We start from the raw sequence: 20,793 nt of genomic DNA, 5'->3' as shown, positions 1-20,793 counted from the left end.
TCTCCCAGGTAGAGCTCCTGGACCAGCTGCCAGCCGTGGGCAGCCCCCGTGAGGCCCCCACAAGATGGCCGCCCCTGGGGGCGGGGGCGCCGCCATGATGGCTGCCGGGCACACCTGGCCACCGCCTCCCGCCCTCACCGTTAGGCCACGCCCCCTGTCTTAAGCCCCGCCCACCGCCCGCGGGCCCCACCCATTGCCCTTAGGCCACGCCCCCTCCTCTCCTCCCCTCCCCTCCCCGCAGCGCCACGTCACTCGCTCCCCGTGGGCGGAAGTGACGTGTGCCGAGCGGGCGGCCAACGGCGTGCGGGCGCGTGTGGGGGTGAGAGGGGAAGGGGCCGGGACATGGCGGCGCGGGCGGCGGCAGCGGCGGCGACCGGGCGGGGGCCGCGGGCTCCCTGAGGCGATGGCGGGGCGGGCGGCGGCCCCCTCCTGAAGGCGGCGGCATCCCCCGGCCTTCCCCTGCCCCTCCCCTGCCCCTCCCGGCCCGCTCCGCCTCGCCGCCGTTAACCGTTGCGGCCGTTGCGGGCCGTGAGGCGCGGCCGTTGCAGCCGTTGGAGCCGTTGGCGCCGCCGCTGCGCGCGCCCCCATGAGCGGCGCGGGGGGCCTGGCGTGGCGCGCGCTGCACGCCCTGCTGCGCGCCCTGCTCTGCCTGCAGCGCGCCCTGCTCGCCGCCCCGCGCGCCGCCGCCGCCGTCGTCGCCGCCTCCTGCGCCCTGCTCGCCCCCGCCGCGCTCGCCCTGCGGCCGGCCGGCCCCGCGCCGCGGCGGGAATGCGGCGGGGGGTGGACGAGGAGGAGGAGGCTCCGCGGAGCGGCGCTGGGCCGGCAGCGCTGGCGGCCCGACGGGAAGGCGCTGCGCAAGCTGCCGGTGCACGTGGGGCTGGTGGTGACCGAGGAGGAGCCGAGCTACGCGGACATGGCCAGCCTGGTGGTGTGGTGCATGGCGGTGGGCATCTCCTACGTCAGCGTCTATGACCATAACGGTGAGTTATGCCTGGCCCCGAGCCGGACAGAGCTCCTGGCACCCGGGCGCCGTGCCCTTTGGGGTCTGCTGGTGGAGAGCTGAGGGCTTCGTGCACCTACGGGTTGAGTTTAAGCAGGGTACGGACGTCCAGGACTGGGTGTGGGTGTTAGTAGCCACCTGTCGTCTTGCATTCCTTTTCCTGGGAAGAGACAGTGCTGACAGGTAGTTGAACTTGAATGGGTATGGCCTGCTGGTGCGGTGAGATGAAAGAAATGGTCTGCATTCAGCATAAGCTCCTGTGGTACATGAAGCTTGAGTTAGCCCTGGGCTAGCACCTGTGAAAGCTCTGGTGGTGCTTGTGTCTGATCTGTGATTTCATTTGTTACTGGATCTCAAATGTGAGGCTGTCACACTCCTGCTTTTATAGATATCTTGATTCCGCATCACTTAAAATCATAAAGATTAGATCTGAGTTTATTCTCAGAAGCAATCTGAGCAAGCAGATTGCTCAGATTCTGTGCAGCAATCCTGAAAAAGTCATCCTCATGCTATTTCCTGTTGAGGAGATGAAACCAGCCGTAGTCAAGATTTCCTTAGCTGAACTTCCTGCCCAGCTGCTGAGAGATAATCTGCAACTGAAACTTCAGCTCAGAAGAGTTGATAATCCCAGGGATGGATGGCCTCATATGCTCCTGTCCTCTCTAAAGGAGAAAGCTTCACACTGAAGATCTTGGTGCGCTTCGTGTCAGTGGTGGGACTGTCAGACACCAATGTTCAGCTGTTGTTTTGAGCCACTTCTGATGGCCATCTAGAGATGTCACGTAAATTAGACCAGCTCTGTATATTTATGGAAGGTAGAGGTATCATCTGTAACACTTGTCTTCTAGTGGTCTTTCAGGAGAAATGCAGCTGTGCATCCTACCAAAATAGGTGATATCTGTTGTGATCAAGGGAGCAAAAGCATCTGAGGAGGCCTTTCCCTGAGCGTAGGCTTCTGTGTTTTTTTCTTAATGACTGCCACTGACAGCTCTTGTTTTGTATCTGGTCCTTCATGTGAGATACATGACTCAAGTGGCCTGACTTTCACCAAACTTTCCAAGATCTTTATAAGTACCTGGGCTTAATACCAGTCACCAACTTAAACTGACCTGTGTAGGGTAGTTGCAGAACTTGGTTGTGTTGTGTTTCAGTGGGAGAATACTTGCTTCCTCGTTTGAAAGCCAAGCAATAGTATAAAATGTTTGCCCGTCATCTCAAGGACAGAAAAGACAGTGCCTTCTGAGAAGCCATTTATGTGTTGATGTTTTTGCTCTCAGCTTGGAAAGCGTTCAACCAGATCAAATGGAGCAGACCCAGTATTGGTGGTAAACAAGAGTAGGAATTTCCCTCATGTCCTGAAGAGAGGCTTGAGGGTCCCTGCATTTTCTGTCAAACCTCCAACTATTTGCAATATTGCCTATTGCTTATGTACACTTAATCTCTTTAGATCTCTGCATTGTGCTCTGCAAACATGTACGTGAGCTGACCTGAGGAACAGATCGTGCTGAGAATCACATTTCTTAGTGCTCTTGCTTTTCAGATTCGAATGGTTACAAAGTGAACAGCACTGAGCAGGGAGACAGCACTCACAGCCGCTGTCACTGAGATCCTGTCTGGAAAGGAGATGTCAGCACTTCTATCACGTATGTTTTCACTGTGGAAAAGCTACTTCTGCTTCTCCAGAACACGTGCTGAGATCCAGTCAGATCCGAGTCTGACTGTTACAGGGCTGTAAAGATGATGGCCAGAAATGACGAGGTTATGACCTCTGAAGAGGATTGCGGTTGACATAACCTTGCAGAACAATTGTCTCTGCCAGCAGTTCAGAAATAAATGATTTTGTGTAGAGTTTGTTTGCTGTTCCCATGTATTAGTTCCTAGCACACAACTTAAGCATGGGTGTAAGTTTTGTTAATACCCTTAAAATTTGAAAATGTAGGTGTGATCTCATGACTTCCAGCTCAGGAAATATTTTTCCATAACTAATGCTATTAGTTCCTTCAATATGCTGGTTTAATTAGCAGCTTGCGTTCCAATTTGTTGGTACATAATTGATGAAGGCAAGCCTTAATCCACAGCAATGAAGTAGTTTTAAATCATTAGCTTTTGCCAAACTCTCAGACTTGATGAGACTAGCCTGCTATTACACATCCATGTTCTTCACAGGCTTTCAGAGCATTTCCTGGGATAGCAGCCATATCTGTTCTGCACAGCAAAAGGAATTTGAGCCTTTTAAAACGGTGTCAGAGAGTGAGCTCTGAGCAAGTAGTCATTCACATGGCTTGAGTGTACCGGGACTGTGGGTGATAGCAGGTATTAGCCTTTCTCTCTGTGCTAAGCCCCTTACGCTTCCTGGATTGAACACTGAGTGCTTCCAGATGGGCTTATGGCTAAGTAGGGCGTTGTAGTGCCTTGCAGACTTGTTGCTAAATCCAGTTCTGAATGGTAGCGACGGATGGAGGGAGCGCTCAGCAGTAACTAGTAAGTGAAGCTGAAAAAAATCACTCACTTTGTGCTGCCCTCAGTAGCAGACGGTGAACCTTAGTTATGCTTTGCTCGTTTTCATCTTCTCAGGTGGTGGGACTTAGCTGTGGTGTGCTGAGCTGCTGCAGTGGAGGGCTGTGCTCATACAGCTGTACCAGCCATCGACCCAGCAAAGGTGCTCTGCTTCTCAGTTAGATAGAGTGGAGTGTGCTTTGTTTCTTCCTTCACTGCGTGCTTGTAGTAGTGAGATTTTTCTTGTTGAAGCAGGAAACTTTATTTACAGGACTGCTTTTCCATGGCTGTGTCCTCTGGAAGGAAATCGTTTTTGTCAGCTTCCTGTAGAAGGCTTAAATTAAAAATGTGACCTTAATGGGATCACCTATGGGAAAAAGGGGGAAGTGTGGCATTCTTCTGAGAAGAAATAGCAGATAAGCTGGTTGTGTGTTTATAGTAGTGACTTTCTGTATTTTTGACAAACTGACTAAAGAGAAGATACCCTTTGTTCTTCAAAATAAGTAACTGCATCCCAGCTCACCCTGGTGTGTTGCAGCAGCTGCACTAGTAACTCTAAGGGCAGCTTGTCTGCAGTTAACTGAGTCTCATGGACAATGGCAAGAGAACCCAGTATGGTACTGAGACAACAAGTAATACTTGTGGAACCTTACCAGGTACCTGGCTGTCTCCTCTGAATCCATGAAAATCAGTATTCCAGAAGACTGGAGTAAGAGTCCTTGCATAATGCAAGACAACTATAATAGAGATGGCTGCCTTGTGCCATAATAAATGTGGTGTGATAGGTCCTGTGGTGTGCAAAACAGACATTTTTCCCAAGCAGAACCTAAGATGGCATTCTTACATTGCCTCTGGTGTTTAGGGGCCTTTTTCTTTCTCCCAATTCTCTAAATACTTTGTGACTATGCAACAAAACAAAGCATTAATAAGGTTTGTGCTACGGTGTGTGCCTTGGTTATCAAGTTCAGATCGACTAAATCTTGATTTGAATAGGTTTTTGATCAAGGATTTATTTTTGTGGACTTCTGCATTCCCAGCCCTATTACATGGTAGATATCCATCTGTGCTAGTCAAGATCTTATCTTGGAGGAAATAATGCAGCTCTCCCGCAGTCAGAAGGCTGTGGCTGCAGTTACGTAGCAGCAGCTGAGCCAACCTGCTGGGTAGCCTTTGACCAGTATTAGATACCTTCTCCTGTTAAAGTTATTTGCTAGTCATGAGATGTTCCTTGAGTGTTATTTCTGTTATCAGAAGCTTTCCTGAAATAATCTAGGACAAGGCTAGAGCATTTTCAGGGGGCATGCAGAGCCTTGGCATTTCAATACTTAGAGCTCCTGAAGAGATGCTTCTGCTTGAAGTCTTGTTAAAGCCTGTAGTACTACTTACTCTGTTGAGAACTTGAGTTTCCTTATACAGGATTTAGCTCTGTGAGTGAGCTTTTACTTCTGACCAATTTCCTTTTAGAAATTCTTTGGAAGAATAAAGTACAGTAGGAAACCAGATACATTTTTATTAGCTGCAATCTAGACTTGCAGGCTCCCCCAGACTATTTGGTAGTTGAGTAGATGTGATCAATGCATAGAACTGTTTGTGTACTCGGTGTGCTCACTTAGATGGGGGAGACAAGTGTAATATGTATTATGGTCTACTAGACATATGTAATACGGTCTAATGCTAATCTGTACAAGGTGATATTCTTACAGGCCTGGGTAGTATGGAAGCAGTAATATTTTGTCTTGCCTGCTGGCAAGCTCTTGTTGTCCTGGCACATCGAGTCCCTTCAGGAAGAAATGTGGGAGGAGTGGTTGCCTAGTGCTGCTCTGAATTCTTCCCGCTTGGTTAGCTATGGCTTCAGTGGATTCAATTTGGATGAAGCTGAAGTGACTTCAGCTATTTTCAAACAAGGCTTGGAGTTTTTTCTGGGATCTTGGAGTAGAAGAGCCTAAGGCGTTTCCTAGCTCTTAGTGTCCTGTGAGGTCTAATGACACAAACCCTACTTTCTTCCACTAAACTGCAGCCAGCATGATCCAACGTGGGGATGTAGGCAGAAGTTGTTCATGTGTTACAACAGTTTCTTGCAAGTATGTTATTTGAACTGGGTTGAGGTCTGATGCTTCTCACACTGGATGACTCTGTTGGCACTGGAAGAGAGTTGAGGATCTGCGAGTATCTGAAATGCTATGGAGACGTATTCTTCCCTATGCCTGGTTTTAGTAAGGTTCTCTTGTAGGGAAGAGACTCTTCTCCCATGTCTTACCAGGTTGTGCTGCTTTAAATAGCAGGGCAACTGAGAGTGTTGAACCCCGTGGGGCTACCAAGCTGTGAGCAGGCAGTGGCTGTGGTTGTCCAGCTGGATGAGTGGCTGACACCATCTGGTGCTCCTTGGGGCCGGGGGTTCCCCCAGTTCTGTGCCCTGCTTCTGCTGCACCTGCGGACCTTCGTGATCTGTTTGTTGGTCTCTGAGTGATGGTCTCTGTGCTGCAGCACCACAGCTGATTGCGAATGGTGTGGCTTTTAACTACTCTACAGCAGAGCCCACGGTGTGTTATGGAAGAAGACCTGTGTAATGGCAGGCCTACAGCAGAAAGCCCAAGTTCCTCTGGTTTGCCTCGGCTGTAGAGTGGCTGGGAACTAACGATCAGTAGTGGGCTTGCAGCTTGTGCTGTAGAAAAAACTATACCTAGAAATAGCTAACACATTCTCAGTATTTGTTTTAAAAGAATAAAATAAAAAAAATGAAGTTTTATATTCTTTTGCTTTGGGAGTGGTAGTGCTTAAATATGCATAATTCCTAAAATACTTAACTTGCTGGAATATACACAATCCTCTAGCATGCTTTTCAGAAACAAGAGTTATTTCTAATTAGGAATAGTGAAAATCTCGTGTTTGGTCTATACCAGAAACCCTGGTAGTGCTGGAATCTTCCCTGCTTACCAGCAAACAGTTACAGTAGTAGTAGAAATCATTAAAGCTCTCGTCAAATAACTTTCCTATTAAAATCATATTATGGGCTCACTTTCAACTTGTATGGAAGGCTGAACAAAACTGGAAGGTAGTATTAAATGAAGGCTTACTTTACTGCCTTGGGACACTGGAGTTGTGTTATTGGTATAATTGCTATACTCACACTTTTTCACTATGTTTATCATGCATAAGTTAGCAACAGCGTCTTCAGAACTGGCTTGAATATATTTTCAAATTAAGTTTAAAAAAAAATCACCTTGTAGACAAATTGAATTTCTGAGATGCTGTAAGGGAAAGGGGTGTGTATCTGAGCTACAACCACATAATTTTTCACGTCAAATGTGAGTTTGGTCCATGTGTGCTGCTGCCTACAGCTTCGCTATCCTGTGCAACCATAAGAAAAAGTCTCTTGTGCGTTGAGTGAGAAAAGAGTGACAGAGTGAAGTTTCCAGATGCTATTGCTTTTAAATGAAATCCCTCTGATGTGCTTCGGGGTCATCTCTGCAGGCAAACTGCAGCTGTGTCAAGATTGGTGGATCAGTTGGCATTCAGTGCGAAGGTCCTTCTCAAAAGATATGCTACAAATGCACAATACAACTGCAACAGACTACAGCTTACCTGCTATTCCAAGAACAAAATAGGACCCAGATTTGAACAACTAAGGAGATGGATGAGCTAAATGAGAGTAGAAGTGAGATCTAGCTGATCAGCACCAGCGTTTCATCGATGCAGTGGTAATGTCTTCAGCATGTACTGTGTGTGTGAAGGACTTCTTTGATTTGGAGCTCAGTAAGCACCTTAGTTTGTTCTCTTGTCTGTTCTCCTCAGAGTCTTCATTTACTTCAGAGCTGAAGAGCGGATCCTTAAATCTGGCCCACCAGTCTTTGACTGGAATAGCAATACCTTCTCGTGAAAATGAATTGATGGTGTTAGTGTTGGGTGTGGAAGGAAACAGCAGCTGTTTCCCAGATCAGGAGCTTTCCCTGATTATGCCAACTCTTTTTGTGAATATTGAAGGTTATGTTTTGATCTTGGAGTGGCTGGAAGCCAAGCAACTTGCTACGAGTGTGAGGCACACGCAGCCTTCTTGAAGATTGCCCTGAATTAGCAGCATTGTAGCTACGCTGGTGCTGACCTGAAGTGTAAGGAAGACATTGAGTGCTAATGCTAGCACAAAGCAGGCTCATCCAGGTAGTCCTATCCAGCAGTATTGCATAAAGCAATCTCATCATCTGCTATATATGAATGTACACTGGTAAGCAGGAGCACAAAGTGTAACAATTGCGATGAATTCAACATCAGTGAAAGTGTTGTCTGACGCATGTGTCCATCAAGATTGCTGTCCTACTGAGATTTGCTCAACTGTCAATATGTGATAAGTTATAAGCATCCCTAAGATGTGTAATGAAGTAAGTTATATCTTTTGCAGGAATTGGCTAGGGTGTGAAGAAAAACACATGTGTTAACCACCTACTAGAACCTCGAATGAAGTCTGTGTAGACCCACGATCTCCCTAGTGTATTAAGTGCATTGTATGTCTTCATGTTGCAAATTAACTCCTAATGTATCATGGTCTTAACCCAAAGCTTCTGTGCTACTTGGCCCACTACTGATGTGGAAACTGCTGTTTGTGGCAGTTTCTAATCCCAGAATCAGGTTGAGGTGATTAAATCATAAGCATGACTGGTAAGTTGGGTACAAACTCGGTGTTTCTTGAGTGGTAAGCTGATTGTGTGCATGCTTTTAGAGTGGTCAGCAAAAGTCCTTGACATAGGATCCCTGAATGAAACTTAAGCTCTTAGTAGCAACGCCGAATGCCAAGTGATAAAGGCATTATCAGTTCCTAAGTAAATATGCTTAGCCACACTCTTTCGTTGTAAATATTTAAGCTTTAACACTTTACTGTGGCTTGTAGTTAGAAATAGTTGCATGGCATCACTATTAAAAGCTAAAACGTACTTCAGAACAGAAATCCAAGTATGTTTGCCTAACCAAGTTCTTGTAGTCTCTTGTGCTCAAAATGCATCTACACTAAGTGTACAAGTATCAAGACGGCCTTGGGGACTGCATTGCTCCTCGCAATATGTAGCTTGTGAAATTCTCATACTAGGAAATCTGGGGCATTGCAATGTCACCTGGCACGCTGATGTAGCCTTCTGGCTCACTTTGTGGTGACTTGCTTTGATAGCCCATGGCCTTAATAATGTGGCAGTAAGCAGTAGTTGATGTTGATAGCGAATCCCTGGCAGTGTGGGGCAGCGATAAAAATCGGTGTTAAGGTGACTTGGTCTTCCTGTGCTGGTAGGGTATTGCTATTAAACTGGTGCTCAGCATACCAAGGACAGTGAAGTGATTCTCAAACTATCTGTTATGCAATTGCAGCTTGCTACTTAAACCAGGCTGAGTAAAAGAGGAACATTTTGAAAAAGAGGAACACTTGAGAGTTGTCTCCCTGCATATGTTCCTGCAAGGTCACTGAAATTAGTCACGTGCAGTAGCATTTGCTTTGGATTCTTACCATACTCATGAAATCCAGTTAGAAACCAGCACTGACCGCCCGATTCTTTTTTCCTCTTGCAGTATCAGATTTTTTGTTGTAGTACTCTACAGAAGGTGGCTGACATGCAACCTTTTTATTTTTTTAAAGGTATTTTCAAGAGGAATAATTCAAGACTGATGGATGAAATTTTGAAACAGCAGCAGGAACTCTTAGGACTAGATTGTTCCAAATACACCATGGAATTTGCAAATCAAGAGAAAGCTGATCAAGGTAAGGTGAATTGTGGCTGGGCAGGGAATTGGTATGACTTTAAATAGCTGTATATCAATCATAACTGCTTTTACTTAAGTACATTTCTCTGTACTATGACCTTTTCCTTCATAACCTACTGATTATCAGAATACGTATGGCCTTCCTGAGCTAGTATTAAACTTTCATTGTGATTGCTTGTTCGTAACTAATGGTGATGTGCTATTCTTCCCTGCTCCTAGCAATCATTACTGCCTAGGTGGATCTTCCCTTTAGGCTGGCTATTGTGCCACACACTTTAATGGATCAGTGTAGCTCAACTTCTCGTGGTTAGAGAAATTCTCTTGTTGAGACTTGAAAAAAAGCACTTGAGCTCGAGTAAGGGAATTGATGTTAGGCTACAGTGCATGTACTTCCACCTTGCCAACCTTACGCTCATATGTCAAAGTTGAGAGGGAGAAAGGGAAGAGCAATATCATTGGTTGCCATATTAATGGGTAACTGGGAAAGGGCTTAAAAAAATAATCTTTTGATAGTAGTAAGAAGTAGAAAACAAGAAAATATTTCAAGGTGAACGTTCCTTATTCAATACCATCTCTTGTAAATATTCACTTTTAATGAAGTATGCTGATAGACATACATACTAGAAGTCCATGTAAATGTATTAAATTACTTTAAAATTAGGACTGTGCCTCAGAGGGACGGGCTGATATTTACAGCTTTCCTAACTACAATTCATCATATTTAAACAGAGCATAAGTTTTAATAATAGATTTAAGACAATCATATTTTTCATTTTTCTGTAAGTCTTCCTTCTACATCTTGCTAACAGAATTTTGCTTCCCCTACAATAGCATATAGGGCAATGTGAAGTCCAGTGTTGTAGCATTAAGTTACCTTTGTAAGCACCTTAGGCTAAGATGCTAGCATTTACATGGAAACGTCTGTGTTTAGCATTCTTTTTATTCCTGTGAAGGCTGAAATAACTAAAGTGCAGAGTAGACCTGCTGTTAGTGTCTTAAACTCTAGCATGCTTAGCTGCACTTAGCTCAACTGGGATATTTATGTCCGGTTCAAATGAACTACTGAAAGACTTCTCAGACTTCCTGACCGAAAGGATACATTTAAATCTCAGGAATTTTTCGTACTGGAAGTCATGAAAAGCAGAGGTGTCTTCTGTTCTCTTTAGACAGAATCCTTTATTCTTACACAGAGGGCTCCATTGCCAGACCAGATGCTTCATACTTTGAACAAACTGGTATCTGTCCAGTTTATGATAGGAAACAATTTCTCATTTCTTGCCAAAAGTAAAGCTACATGTCTTTCATCCATCCATACTGATGGGATGTTAAAGATTATTTCTCTATATGACAAATAAATCGAATGTTTTCAAGAAAATTATTGTGGTGACCTTTGATAGACTGAGCTTTTTTGAGTGTTCTTATGACTGCATTCTGTCTTTTGTAGTCAGATTCTGCAGTTTTAAGAAATACTGGGTTTTAAGTAACTGTGATATGTTTTGTATCAGTCTAACGTGTGCACAGATACAAAGCACAATAACAGCGCTTGTATTTAACCCAGTTACCTCAAGCTGGGTTTAGTACACTGGTGATTTGTAGTCTGCAGCTTCCTTTGTAAGTCTGCCTTCTAGGTACTGTATCAGAACATACTGTGATGAAAGTTGTGTTGTGTGAGAGGATTCCACTTCTGCCTCACAATAGTGTAGATGTGGAGAAGGTTGTTGTGAAATGTCCTCTTTAATTACAGTCATAATTGCAGACTGATGGGTAAATTCTGGTACTATTACCTAGTTTCTCTGTAGTAATCTTAGATCAATATTGCAACTCTTGCATCAAGGATGAAGTGCTATGGATATCCTGTTATATTCAGGGAGGGCCTCGACTTAGTCATACTGTCACATGAATGTTCAAAGTATCTGTTAAAACACCTTCCTCATATAGGATAAGAATTGGATTTTCTTTTTCTTCACTGAACTGCAAGTCTTCCTGCATTGCTTGCCACCCTCAAGTCAGTAGCTCTGTGGCCTGGTCTTACTGCTTTGCCTGGCAGCGTGATAAAAACCAACGTAAATTCCCTGGAACAGTCTCTGCATTTCAAGAACAACTTTAATTAAACGGCATCTCACAAGACTCCTCAAAATAGTTGCTTCAGGCTTGCTTTTCAGTAATACAGCAAATCTAGATGTTTCTTACCCGTTTCTGTAATAGCTGGATGATGTATGCTTCTGACTAGTTGTATAATATATGAAGTTACTTTCAGCATTTAAAGCACATTCAAAGCAACCATATTTCTGTTGCTTTTAAACTGTGTTTTGTACTTTCAGTTTTAAATTGCCAATCTACATTGAAGGTGCTGTCTCCAGAAGATGGAAAAGCAGACATAATAAAAGCTGCTCAGAACTTTTGTCAGTTGGTAGCACAGCAGCAAAGAACATATACAGACCTGGACGTGAACGAGTTAGACAACTTGTTAAGTAGTAAGTATGACACCATCTGTGGGGAGGAGGGGATGTTAATCTGTGTTCTTATCATGATAAGCATTTCTTTCAGACTTATGCTAAACATTTCTTGATGTTGTGTTGCTGTTTTCTGTTTAAATAAAGAGCCTGAAAGGAAACCCTAAGCTAAATTGGGAGTCTGATCTTTACAGAACATCCCACAGAGCTTGTAACTTCATGTAATGAACTTTCTGAAAAAAGCACTGCTGAGATCAGTTGAAACTAGATTTATACCTAAGATTAATTTTTTGCAAGATAGCAAGCTGCAAGCCTGTGTGAGTCTTTTTCTAGATTTAGATAGAGGAATTAAAGCTGTTACAGCTGCTGAACTATTGCCCTGGGTGCAAATGATAGTGCACTTGCTGATCTTTTGCTTCTGTGTAACTCATGTTAGTTATTTCCATTACTAATCCATGCAGATCACTGACTCTGCACTGAGGTACATGGCTGCATGCAATAGCTGTGGAAAGGGCAGGGCTGCCCTCATCTCACATGAAGGAGGAACAGTTTAGATAAAGCCTTCAAATTCCTTGTCACACTACAGAACTGGAATATTTCTTCTTTCCTAGAAGATCCATGCATGTTAATTGTGACTGGCTAGCCTGGCAGGGTTTGAGTTTCAGTTAGCACACTCAAACTTGGATGTCTGCAGGCACACTGTTAACATGTGGTTTCCATTAACTGGAATCTGATGAGATTTTTTTGTTCTCAAATAATTGATCAGCCGAATTGCTGGGCAGATTGACTGCAGTGGGAGTTGAGACTCTATAATCTTAATGTCAAACTAAATTCTATCCCTTCAGCGTACTGCATGATACTTCCTCACTGTAATGGAGTGTTTAAACAGGTGTTTAATATGACACCTCAGGGAGTAATGTAGATGTCTTGGATAACTATTATACCCCAAAGGTGACTTAAGGAAGTGAATAATTGCTTCTCTAAAACGGTTGCTCATTGGCACCAGTTCTTCACAGTGATGCCCATGTATGTGTTTTGGCCAGTGCTGCTGAACTGAAGCTTCTCAAACAATTGTTTCTGATCTTCTATCCTTGTACTTGAAGTGTCTGCGTATCTTCAACATTAGGTCTAGTCTGCGTAGCCTTAAAAATCAAGCAGATGTATTGTTCAAGTAATGCATGATAGCTGAACACAGGAAAAGAAATCTTGATTTTTAGACTGTCAAAACTGTAAACTTCTCAAAGTAGACAGCTTAACCTATGGCTTGTAACTAAGCATAGTATCTATAACTAGTACTGCTTATTAATTTGCTTGGTTTTAATGTTTAGGACAGTTGGAAAACCATTCTTCAATGACCAATTTAGCTGATGAAACTGCTCATTTTAGTTGTAGTCAGGCTTAGCTTCCATGCGTTCTTAATTTCAAGGTATGGAATGTGAAGGTCTGAGTTGCTGATCTAAATTGAGAGGGAATTCTGAAAAAGCAATATTTGAGTAGCTATGTTCCTAGGGGTCACAGTGACTTCTGTAAATCTTTTTCTTTTTTTCAGATCTTAATTTAAATACCTGGTAATGTAGTTTTATAATTCCTCAAGTTCAGGAGGCTGTTATCGAAATCTGGTTCTAAAATGGTGCAGTTCTGGGTTGTCATGTGGAAATTTGGGGTTCTTTGTTCATTCTTGCTCCAATTCTTACAGCCTGGGTTTTCTTCAGTGTAAGTGAGTGTACTTTGTTCTGAGCAGTGCCTCAGCTAACCAGCTTTTTATCAGAAAAGCAGGTACCCCTGCATTACAGTATTGTCTCTGCTTGCTGTCCACCTTCCCGGTACGGAATATGATTACAAGGCTGTAAGTTGCCCTAAAAAATCTACATGGAGAAGGGTGGTGCTACCAACTCTACAAATTTTCATGTTTTCCTTAGAGAATTCCTGATCTAGAAGGGATGTTGCCAGATTCCTGTCCCTTGGTTGTCCAAGTCTTTTGGCTTTCTGTTCAGATTCTGCTCTCAAATCCTTCTGTCTTTTGTGTGCTAATCTTGAGCACTTTAACCTTAGCAGCTCTGAGGGTGTTGCCACACATAAGTATCTGTCGTGTTGATATTTGAAGGCAGAGAAATGGATGCAGGGTGGAAACCACAGTACTGTGTTTAAATAGGCTGTTCTGACAGTAATGCTACAGCGTCCATTCTCGTTTTGCTTCTTCAGATAGGAACCAGAAGGAAATATTAGAATTAACTGGGCTCTCTGAAGGTCTTTTCCTGTTTGAAAAGCCATTGCAGTGTTGAAGATCCTGCTGCTGAACTGGCCAGCTGAGGAGTACTCAGCTTCTGAATCAGCTGATGAGTAAAGCTGTCCGCTTCCACCAGAATCCCCACTTTAAGTATTCACTGCTTCCCTGCAAAGCTGGTTCAGACTAACATACTAGCTTCCCAACAAATCAGCAGCTTCTGCTTTGTGTTTCTCTCTTAAGATAAGCTCTGAGTGGTGGCACAAGGCATTCTTGTATCTAAATACTTCATTAGAAACGCACACACTTGGGAAAATAGCTTATTTACCTCTGGTAGAAAGATTACTATTGCAGTGATTCAGTGACAAGGGAGGATGCAGCCTTTTTTGAAATCTTGAGTTTCAAAACCTGGGGGGAGGGAAATGAGATGGGACCTTAATTCCCTGTTTTGTTCTACCAATGTAAGTTCCTCTATGAGTAATTTTAGGCTTGTATAAGGTTCCTGATTGCTTAAAAAAAAAGTGAGAAAATGAGTAGATAACATCTGAAGTGGGTATGGAGTGGGTAGACAGCATTAAGCTTTTCATCTGCTGAAGGCAGAGATTATGCAGCGTAAGCACTCCTGCAGTTAACTTGTGGAATTAATGGATAATGGGAGCGGTAATGGGACGTACTGTGCAGTACTTGTGACTAGATGCAGCCTTGTAGCAAAGTAGAGCTATGAATGCTGGAACGCTTTTTCAGGTGAGCTGGGTAGGTGCATGAAAGCTAACTTACTTTTTTGGTCCCCCTTGGTGTTAAATTGTTTTCCACAAGTTGCCCTAAGCAACTTGCAAGAATTAGCAGAGAAAGCTGGACTAAGACTGTTCTAAGCTTATTGCCTGTCGGCCAGAGCTAGGCTGGAGTAGTTTAGGCATGGCAGAAGCATATGGAAGGTGGATAAAGTCATTTGGCCACTGATTGCCTTCAGCCTCAGAAGATCAGCAGGAAGCTCTCATGTTGAGCAAGACAGCAAGCTACTGAAGAATTAATTAGCTTCACTTACCTTAGGGACACTTCACTGTGTATCAAACCACAGTATTTGGTCTTATCTTTTTGGGGAATGAAATGTAGCTTTTTGGTTTTTAAACACGTGTTTGTTTGCACAGTTCCAGAGCCTGGGCAGAGATAACAAGGTCATTGGAGTTGGGATTAGAGTAGTTGAATAACAGTGACTGGGGTCTTAAGGTATGGGTAGTAAGAATGTGGGCACCTAGGGAACTCCTTCAGCACCATCTAGACCTGCCCTGGGGTGGATCATGCTGTCTGCTTACTAACAGGAAGAACAAGGTAATGTGTTTTTTTTTTTGTTTTTTTTTGCTCACTCATCTAACCAGACAGATGTCACCTGCAACAGTTTGTCTGAAACTTTGTTGTAAAAGTTGTTTTTTAAACTGCATGTCTAGCTAAATACGGAGAGGTCTAAGACTGTGGATCTGACAGGATATTTATTACAAGATGTTTTCTTGATAGTCTGATATCAATTTATTTTTTCAATGGAATCTAAGGGTTTTTTTTTTTAGTGGTCCTTTTAATGTATTTGACAGCAAATTCACATTAAGACTGTAGTAAGTATGGGTCAGGGTGCAGCATGTTCTATGCTACTGAAATCAAGTTTGCTGAGACGGAACTAGAACAGGTTGGTTTTAGCAGCAGTGTTGTTATGGTTTGCTGTTATTCAAAACAATCCAACTGCTCATATCGCTGCCTTACCAAGTCTTAAACTTCTGACATAAAAAAGTCCATCTGGGCCTGCAGTGAGTGGCTAAGCTTTTGCTCAGTTAGTTCTGTTCAGGCTGTGCAAGAACAGTCTGTTCTCTTGATCTCTTAATTATTGACTCCTCAGGAGCTTTATAAAAAAAAAAACAAAAAACAAAAAACAAAACAGTAACAATGCATTCAATTAAAAAAACAGATGCTTTAGGACTTAAAATAAATAAATCTGGTGAATTTGACAAAACCTAATTTAACTTGTTCTTACAGGTACAAATGGATTTCCAGATCCTGATTTAGTCTTGAAGTTTGGTCCTGTGGACAGCACTTTAGGGTTCCTTCCATGGCACATCAGACTGACAGAGATCATGTGAGTTGCTTATAATTCTTGTGGGAGCAGGTTGAAATATCTAACTAGTCTGTAATACATCACCTACCTTACAGAAATAGCCATAAGAAAAAATGTCTGAACAAAGATGTCCAGAGTTTGATATGAGGATTTAAGAGCTGTTAAATGAGAGCCTGTCATACTTCCAGGCTTTGTTGCTATATCAGTCATCATAAGACAATAGCAAGCTTTACTTCTCAGGTTTAACAAACAACTTCTGCCACCTTCTAGTCTGAACAACTCGATTCAGGTTCTGTTGGGGTTCCTTACATGGTTTTTTGAGTCCTATGTAGGTTTCTATTTCGTGTATAGTATTATTGCATTATCCAATCAGACAGATGAGATGATAATGCTTCTGGATTGCTTTGCCTCTTTGGCAATAACTAAACTGACTGTAGGTGCTGTATGTCTCATACATACATGCTCTCAGAGAGCATTTATAGGACACTTAAAAACGTGTGGAAAGACCTTTGCTTCTCCAACTCTTGCACAAATTGGAAGTGCTGTATGTACCTCAGTGGATAGGCTTTTTTTTTAATTCAGAGGGTGACGCAATACTGGCAGCTAGTTAGGGAGCTGTATGACAACTACAGCATTGAGAATAACTTTTCCAGGTTACGAAGAGGAATGTTTGCTTTCAGTAGTGGTATTCCTTACTGGCCGTATGCATCATATGTTTATAAAAGCTTATTTTAACTTTTTCTAACTTGCTTTCTCAGTTCTTTGCCTTCCCACCAGAACATCAGCTATGAAGACTTTTTCTCTGCCCTCCATCGCTATGCAGCCTGTGAGCAACGCTGGGGAAAGTGACTGTTGGCTGAGCGCACTGAGTCATGCTTTCCACAGAAAGGGATTGATGTCTGTTTACAAGCACCTGTGACCCATAAGTCTGGTTCATAGTCCTTTCTTAATTTATCAACCAATTCAATAAAGTGTCTTACCTTTCTAAAGAGTCTGTGTGAATGCGTGAGAATACGTGGGGAAGGGGAGATTCACAGGTTTGCTTGATGAAAACGACAGTTACTGCAAGCAAAGCTGGTCAAAGCTGAATTAACCTCACTTTCATGTCCCAGTGACCAAAAGAGCATGTAAGGATTTGGTTGTGTCCAACTCAGAGGATGATGTAAACAAGAATTCTGTCTCTGGACATTCTTAAATCTGAGGAAGACCTCTCATGTGCATCAGCTTTATATTTTTTTTTAATTATTCGTGGTCAGGATTTCAGAACTTAATCACCTGGTTTACTATGTATTTACTATGTAATATGTGAATTTCAGAGGTCAATATTGGTTCTGTTAACTATAAGAATAGGCTGCTATTTAGCTGTCAGGGCTGAGCCAGCAGTAGGTATCAAGCTCTAGAAATAAGGAAAAGGTTCCATAAAAAAAAAAAAGAATGTCACTTCTGTGGTAAGTGGATTAAGCAGTCTGCTTATTGATACCCATCCTGTGCTTTTTTTCTTTTTTTTAGATAAATACATAGTATTCTTACAGCCTTGAGTGAAGTTTCTCCTACCATCAGGTCAGTCTTCCTTGGGCATAAACAGTACTGTGTATTGTTTATATATTTTTTTCCACATAAAATTCTAGCCTGAGGTGACAAACTAAACTAGCTAAGGCTCTGGTATCACTTGTTGAAAAATCTGAAAATGCACTGGTCCACTACTATGGCTGATGCCACTTGCTTATTGTGCTTGTGTACCCAGCAGGGGAGTCTGCTTAAACCCTTTATTAGGTTTGTCCTGACCTGTGCATTAGAAGCTCAGACAGAAGTCTGCAGCAGACAAGAAATAAGGTCAAATGAAGCTGCTGTACACTATCTCAACTGAGATAACTTAAATAGCAACACTAGCTAGAGTCTTCATCGTGGAATGTCCTATTCTAGTTGTGCTCCTAGTATTGAGAGTAATCTGAAATTAAGTCTTCATAGCAGCATTTGAGCAAAGCAATATCTTCAGAGCTGTATTACTGGAGACGAACATTAATATTTCAGCCTCCTGCCCTGCAGGCTGTGGAACTGTGATGCTTCATTCTGGAAGTATGTGGGTTTTTTTCCCCTCTTCAAAATGAGCCTGGCTTTATCTCCTTCAGGATAGGTATTTCACTAGGAAGGAAACCCTCCCCTTTTCAAAGGGAGTTGTGAGATTTTAAATGAATGTTTGCTTCTTTGTGAAACAGTATTTTAACTGTTGTAGCTTGATTAAAAAAAAGTGTTCTAAGACTGCATAAACTTAGCTGCGTTTTTTGTCATACTAAGATCAGATTGCACTTAAAAGAGTTCTATTTTGTCTCATGAAGGAAATGGGGGTGTTTAATCAGCTAATGCTTCTGACATCAGATAACATTCCCTATGAGCTGGAATGCCCTTTGCAGGTCTCCAATGTTCACTAGTACTGTACTGCAGAGCAGATGAGCGATCATACAATGTTTCCTAGGTTTTGTCATTACCACAGGAAAGCGTTCTCACTGAATGTTAATTTTTTTGTGGTGAATGGTGAGCCTGTTGGAGGGGAATCTTGAGTTTTAAAGTTTAACCGCGTTACAAATTTTGTTTTATCAAAATGTAAGGTGGTGTATAAGTTACCATATATACATCTTACTGTGTCACTAAAGCAGTTCTGGTGCTGGCAGTAGAAATATAAAATGGGAAAAGCTTAGTTTAGTTCTCAAAAGTAATCTATTTTTGATATTTGCATCAAACTGCCAAAGAATACTTAATACCTGAGCTGCCACTGGTCCTCAGACTCCTGCATATCTCAACTAAAAGATGTGTTTTATGTTGTAGACAGACCTCATGGTCTAGGATTTGTCTACAGAGGGATGCTTAATGAAACTAAAAAATGATTAGTTCAGCTGCATTTGATTCAACTTAATCAAATCTCTTCTGATGGCTAGTTTAATTGTGAGTAAGTGTTCCTCGTGGAATTAATGTAGTTGAACTAATCCATGTATCACTGAGTTGGGATCATTTTTACTGTCCCTGTGTGGGCAATCTTCAGTGAGCTGTGCCAAATGCACTGTGCATATCCACAACTTGATCTCTGAATGTATGTCGCTGCAGTGAGCGCCTCTCCCTAGCTTGTTCCGTGTGAAGGTCTGTGCTCCAGCTGTGATGTCTGTGTGGCTGTAGTCTCCGGGTACTTGTACATACTGTGTAAAACAAGTTTTTATGATTAGGGAATCAATTTATTGAATTTTATTATTGAAAGTTAAATCTGAATCTGTAAAACAAGAAAACCAATAAAAGACTATAATCTTTCTACAGCCTATGGTGATACATGAATACTTTTATAGTTCTGGCTGGGGAGCTATAGCCTTATTCGTGTTGCTACACTACTCTGGGAAGTAGGGAACTTTACATTTCATGCTCTTTTATACTATTCTTAAATCATTCGCTATGCTGTAAGAACTGGACAAGTTTTTTATTAACCACTCCCAATTTCTAAGAAGCTATTACGAAAGCCTTCATAATAAAAGCATTTACTGTAAATCTCAGTCCTGGGGACTTGCTAAATTTGTTCCTGGCTAATAAAAAGCTTGCTTCCTCTCCCTGCTCCTGAGTCAGTCCTGAACCATGAGCTGTGCTGGACTTCTGCCACTTCTCTGGCTTGGAGCAGGGTCGAGTGAGGGTGTGGAAGATACCTCTGCCATCTGAGTGATGCCTTGGGAAGCCAGTGCTCAGGCAGGGTTTGGAGAAGGACTGAGTCACGGTGGCCTTGAGCCAGCAGCACACCCCTGCTACAAATGAGAACAGGCTGGGGCTCTTCAGCCTGGAGAAGAGAAGGCTTGGGAGGGATCTAGCAATGTGTTTAAATACGTGGTGGGGGTGGGTGGGGCAATACAAATAGCTTAGCAGCAGACTGAGGCAATAGGCACAAACCGACTGCAGGAGAATCCATCTAAACATCAGGAAAAATCTTTTACTCTGAAGGTTGTCAAATGCTAAAGCTGGTTGTGCAGAGAAATTGCAGGGTCTCCATCCTTCAAGAACGACACAGGTGTGATCCCTCAGTGTGTGGCACTTCCATGTTCACTTATATTGCTCATTTTTTAATCTAGAGGAAAGTGATATGTGATACAGGAAACAATTGGGACTGGATGGCTTGGAAAGAGCAAGAGCATGCTGGCTGCTGATAGTGGTGTTTTCAGTAAGTAACAAATTAACAATTTGGTTTCAAAACCCCAGCTGCTGACAGAGAACCATTATTTACTCTGTCATTATTTCATGATGGAGATTTTTCTGTTGCCTCTTAACATATCTTTCATTTTTCGCCCTTTCCAGTGATACTGGCATGGTGTTTCTCAGATATGCAAGCTCCTGATAAGAAAACTGTAATGTTGAATTGTATTTGGTATACCTTAGATACAAGAAAATACCAGTGGGCAGTGAATGCAGAGAAAGTTGTATAGCTTTTTTATCAAGTGGGCTACAACGTGGAGTTGTAGGAAGGCTTACTTTTGTGGTTACAACCTGCTCATAAAGGCAAATACTAGCTTCCAAACTGGAGCTGGCTCCAGAGCAGTGCTAACGTGGTGCTGCTGGGCTCTCCTGCCTCAGCTGGTTTTTAATAGAGTCAGTGCCAGTGGCTCTCCATCCATAATGCAGTTAATTTGTAATTTCAATACCAAGGAATATTAGAGCTGGCTATACAGTGGAAAATTAATCCTCGCTTGCCCCAGTCATAAATGATAGCCCACATTTACAATAACTATTACTCTCTTAAATCATTCAGGTTTCTGCATCT

The 20,793-nt window shown here is 42.7% G+C and overlaps 1 protein-coding gene across 1 annotated transcript; it reads left to right on the top strand.

Moving 5' to 3' along the window:
• The first annotated feature begins 271 nt into the window (after positions 1-271).
• On the top strand, positions 272-19,312 carry NUS1 (NUS1 dehydrodolichyl diphosphate synthase subunit). The gene is made up of 5 exons (XM_038176675.2): positions 272-980; positions 9,108-9,230; positions 11,554-11,706; positions 15,932-16,031; positions 16,769-19,312. Exons 1-5 carry the CDS (start codon positions 587-589, stop codon positions 16,857-16,859), a joined length of 861 nt encoding a protein of 286 aa, XP_038032603.2. The 5' UTR covers positions 272-586; the 3' UTR covers positions 16,860-19,312.
• The last annotated feature ends 1,481 nt before the right edge of the window (positions 19,313-20,793 follow it).

The sequence above is a fragment of the Anas platyrhynchos genome, chromosome 3 (assembly GCF_047663525.1).
Source record: "Anas platyrhynchos isolate ZD024472 breed Pekin duck chromosome 3, IASCAAS_PekinDuck_T2T, whole genome shotgun sequence".
NCBI lineage: Eukaryota > Metazoa > Chordata > Aves > Anseriformes > Anatidae > Anas > Anas platyrhynchos.
Note: the sequence above shows the minus strand (reverse complement) of the source record. Positions and strands in the feature narration are given on the sequence as shown.

What these genes read in the sequence shown, in the direction of transcription:
- NUS1 (XM_038176675.2), top strand. Translation starts at nt 587, where the DNA reads ATGAGCGGCGCGGGGGGCCTGGCGTGGCGCGCGCTGCACGCCCTGCTG. An exon ending in CAGCGTCTATGACCATAACG is followed by an intron (nt 981 to 9,107) that starts GTGAGTTATGCC and finishes ATTTTTTTAAAG; the next exon opens with GTATTTTCAAGAGGAATAAT. An exon ending in ATCAGACTGACAGAGATCAT is followed by an intron (nt 16,032 to 16,768) that starts GTGAGTTGCTTA and finishes TTGCTTTCTCAG; the next exon opens with TTCTTTGCCTTCCCACCAGA.